Raw genomic sequence first — 5,057 nt, 5'->3', positions numbered from 1 at the left:
AAAGTTTGTTTTATAACTTTACAGATTCTTAAGGTTGTCAATGAAGACCCAGACTTACCAAATTTTTCTTGGAGTACATTAAGAAAGGTTATGAAACATTTAAATTTCAAATATGTCACAAAGTCAAGACATAGCATTTTAATTGACAGACATGATATTATTTTATGGCGCCAGCGATACCTTCGAAAAATTAAAGAGTATCGAAGGGAAGGAAGGTATATTTATTACCAAGATGAAACCTGGATTAACGAAGGTATTTATTACTTATTTAAAATTTATTATGTATTTAAAATTTCCATATTCAATATATTTTAATGTCAATAATAATTTTTTTTACTATCTTTAAGGTCATGCACCGAAGAAAGCATGGATTGACCAGACTGTGTTATCGTCCCGCCAGGCCTTCCTAGACAGCTTGACCACTGGCTTAAAACAGCCTACAGGAAAGGGAAAAAGATTAATTATCGGCCATATAGGCGGGGAAGAAGGATTTGTTGAAGACAGCTTATTAATATTTGAAGCCTTATCATCAAGAGATGAATGCCGATTGTTTTGAGAAATGGTTTAGTGAGGTCTTGCCAAAATTAAAACCTAATTCCGTGGTTGTGATAGATAATGCCCCCTACCACTCCAGAAAACTAGAATCGTTGCCTACAATGTCTTGGACTAAAGCTAGAATACAAGAATGGCTAACAAGCAAAAGTGTTTCATTTGAAGCAACAATGGTTAAAGCAAATCTTATAGACATTGTACGGCAGCACAAACGAGAACATTTCGACAAGTATGTTGTGGACGAGATGGCAATGCAGCATGGGATAATTGTTTTACGCCTGCCCCCATACCACTGTGAGCTCAATCCCATTGAATTGGTATGGGCGCAGGCTAAAGGATATGTTGCAAAAAATAATAAAACTTTCAAAATGGCAGAAGTAAAAAACCTTTTTGAAGAAGGACTTCAACATATCACGGCTGAAAAATGGAGTAGCTGCATTGCTCATATAATTAAAGAAGAGGATAACATGTATGGTCTCGACAACATGATCGACAATGTTTCAGACAGATTTATAATTAATGTCACCGAAAGTGATAGTGATGATTTCTCATCTGATAATGAATAAATACAAATTATGTATTCAGCGTTGTTTATTATTTTCATTTCCTATCATGCATTGTTATATTTTATACATCTATAGTTTCAATTACATTATGTATTGAAAACAATATCGGCAGATTTGAACACTAACTACTAAACAATCCAAGCAATTTCATTCATTTAAGAGTTTTTCAATCATTCACTTTGTCACAACACTATTTTTTTTTCACTAAAAAGTGACAACACAGTAAACGTCAGTTGACTTCGTCTAATTAAAAATTCGACTATACGCTCAAATGATGGGACCACAGTAAACTTACCTTTGCAGTAGATACTCAAAGTCATTGTTTTTTCCCTGAGTGTCATTCATCACAAAGATTATCTGTTCCCAAGTGGCTGAGGGTAAAGTTATTTATTGATTTTAAGTATTATGTACCGTTAAATTGTAGAATTTGCTCATTTCATTTACACAATGATAATTGGGATGATCTAACTAATAATCCTCAACCGTTACACAGCTTCACTGTAGATCATATCCAGGATTTTGCTTCCTTTGTTAATGAGAGACGTCTAATATTAGATTTTGTAGACATAGATAGCATGTCTGATGATTTGCTTCATTACTGGATATTTATTTATTTTTATTTATTAATATTTATGCGTTTTAAGTATTTTCTTATATATTGTTTTTATTTAATTTAATCATATATTCATTAATATATATTACTGTCTCAGTTATGTCTATATCAAATAGTAGTATACAGAGTGACCAGTTTTTGTCCTTTTCGTCCGATGATGACTCGAGTAGCAATGCAAGTTACCACAGTACAAGTTTCGTTCCATTAAATGTAACACTTAATTCTCATTTCTCCACTCTTCGGAAAAATTTTAATGTACTTCATATCAACGCCCAAAGTATTCCGGCTCATTACCCAGACATGATTGCATCTTTTGAATCAAGAAACATACATGCAATTTTAATTTCAGAATCTTGGCTTAAGCCTTGTCTGCCCTCCACGTCTTACTCCTTGCCTGGGTTTCATCTCATCCGCAACGACCGCATTGGCAGGGGAGGTGGTGGAGTCGCGATTTATCTCCGCTCATATATTCCTTTTAAAATTTTAAATTCGTCGATTCAGCCCCCTCCCCCTGATGCGGCCGAACATCTGCTTTTAGAAGTCGTGCTATCCCATAGTAAAATCTTGCTCGGTGTTTTTTATAGCCCCTCTCTCCTTATCAACTATTTCTCTGCATTTGAAAGTTTATTAGAGACTCTTACCCCATTATATAGTCAAACTATAATAATGGGTGATTTTAACACCTGTTTACTCAAGAATGACAATCGCTCTAATAAACTCGTGTCTATAATTGAAGCCTGCGATTTACACATTTTACCTCTTTCTGCTACTCACAAACTACCGAACTGTATGCCATCTCTTTTAGACCTTATAATAGTGTCCTCACCTGATCTTGTTTGTAAATATGGCCAGTTGCCTGCAGACTCTTTTTCATACCATGATTTAATTTATCTATCGTATAAAATACGCCCTCCTAAGTCCAAACCACGAATACTTCTCCAACGTAATTTTGGTGGAATGGATGTTACCCGTCTTTGTGATGATGCATGTCAAATTGACTGGAGTGCTGTTACAGCTGCAGAAAATATTGATTCCAAAGTTGACATCTTTAACGCACTATTAACACAGTTGTACGATATCCATGCACCGATTAAACCGGTAAAAATAAAACACTTACCTGCACCATGGCTAACGGATTCCTTAAAAACTTTAATTGCCAAGAAAAGCTACGCCAAATCATTATACAAAGCTGACAAATCCGAAACTAATGCTCGTAAATCGCTGCAATACATTGTGTAGGGATGCACAACGACGCCACATTCATAAATCTGTCGAAAACGGCGACACTGCCCGTACATGGAAGTTCCTTGAAACGATAGGAGTTGGAAAATCCTCGAAAAAGTTATCCTTAAATAACATTGATATAGAAAGCTTAAGTGCACATTTCTCATCTTCGGGCAACTCTTTAGATATCGTCCAAAAAGCTACTACTTTAAATTCCATATCATCTTTTCCAACTTCTAATTTTCCTCCGTTTACTTTTAATCAATTCACTGAATGTGATGTTGAAAAGAATATACTGTCAATTGCCTCTAATGCCGTCGGTAGTGATTGTATTAGTCGTAATATGATCATACCCATCCTTGACATTATCACTCCTATCATTACCCATATCCTTAATTATTCTATTTCCTCAGGCGACTATCCCACATCTTGGAAAGATGCTCAAATTATTCCTCTCCCAAAAAAATCCAATCCAACAACATACTCTGATTATCGTCCAATTTCTATCCTTCCATTCCTATCAAAAATTTTAGAAAAATTGGTTTACCAACAATTAAACACATTCCTTAATAAAAACAATCTCCTTGATCCTTTCCAGTCCGGATTTCGCAGTGGTCATAGTACGACTACTGCACTAATAAAAATTACCGATGACATTCGTTTGGGTATGGACAGTAAGCAACTTACAGTATTGACCTTACTAGATTTTAGTAACGCCTTTAATAACGTTGACTTCGATATATTACTGGAGCTGCTACGTTCTATTAACATATCTGCATCAGTAATTGATTGGTTTCGCAATTACCTGCATGGACGCCGGCATCGGATTAAGGTTGATGATACCTTATCAACTTGGCGTAATCTCTGTGCAGGGGTTCCACAAGGAGGCGTGTTGTCACCATTACTCTTTTCTATCTTCATTAATACTATCACTCACAATATATCTTCTCTCTATCACATGTATGCAGACGATGTACAAATCTATACACAGTCAACTCTCGAAGATTTACCGTCTGCCATTGCTCGTATTAATGATGACTTATCTAGAATTTTAAACTGGAGCAATTCTTACGGTATAAAAGTCAATCCAAATAAATGCCAGACTATTGTCATTGGCTCCCCAAACTTGGTCTCGAGAGTTGACTGGGTTAACTTACCAGCCATTACATTTGACGGAGTCAGAATACCCTACAGTCATAGTGTTAAAAATCTGGGAGTGTATTTGGATAGAACGCTATCGTGGTCTTGCCAACTGCAAGAGGTTAGTAGGAAAACTTTTGCAGCTATGAGCTCGTTGCGACGACTGCGGTACTTTCTTCCCATTCCTAACAAAATTATGTTTGCTCAATCCCTACTTCTCCCCATACTTGATTATGCTGATGCATGTTATCTCAACCTAACTGAAGACCAACTTAATAAACTTGAGAGACTTCAAAACGTCGCCATACGGTTTATATTTGGTTTACGCAAATATGACCATGTATCAGAATTTTGTCATCAACTCAAGTGGTTACTTATTCGCCTTTGCTGGAATTTACATACTCTTTCGCTTCTGTACTGTGTGTTATTTATGCCGAATTTACCTACCTACTTACAAGAAAGATTTCATTATCTGGGGACTTCTAGTAAGTTCCTAAGATCACAACATAATTTAACACTTAGAATTCCATCTCACTGTACAAAATTTTATAAAAAATCTTTCACTGTACAAGCTGTACAATTATGGAATGCATTGCCTCTGTCTATTAAACAAGCAAAAATCTGTCAATTTTTAAAAAGCTTGTTAAAGACCATTTCCTGGCATTGTCTTATGGTGACAATACTTTTGATATTTGATATAGCATTTTGAATGTATGTATGTAAGTATCTATGTATGTATGTATGTATTTATATATTTTTGTATGAATATGTGTATGTATATTAAATGATAATTATTATTTAATATACATTAAACATTATAACATGTGACACCACCCTTCTCTGAAATCATGACTGTGTTTCTAAGCCCATAAGGTTGTCTGGTAGAAATCGCTACCTAGCGATAAGACCGCCTTATTGTGCATCTACTTTTATTTTGTATATATTTCATTTTTATTGTTAAA

At 35.2% G+C, this 5,057-nt stretch overlaps 1 protein-coding gene across 1 annotated transcript; it reads left to right on the top strand.

The window, feature by feature from the left end:
- Positions 1-536: 536 nt before the first annotated feature.
- Positions 537-1,118, top strand: LOC125075412. Its single transcript, XM_047687151.1, has one exon. It carries the CDS (start codon positions 537-539, stop codon positions 1,116-1,118), a length of 582 nt encoding a protein of 193 aa, XP_047543107.1.
- Positions 1,119-5,057: the final 3,939 nt, after the last annotated feature.

This window comes from Vanessa atalanta, chromosome 30 (genome assembly GCF_905147765.1).
Source record: "Vanessa atalanta chromosome 30, ilVanAtal1.2, whole genome shotgun sequence".
Taxonomy (NCBI): Eukaryota; Metazoa; Arthropoda; class Insecta; order Lepidoptera; family Nymphalidae; genus Vanessa; species Vanessa atalanta.
This window is presented reverse-complemented; position numbering and strand designations above follow the sequence as displayed.

What these genes read in the sequence shown, in the direction of transcription:
- LOC125075412 (XM_047687151.1), top strand. Translation starts at nt 537, where the DNA reads ATGAATGCCGATTGTTTTGAGAAATGGTTTAGTGAGGTCTTGCCAAAA.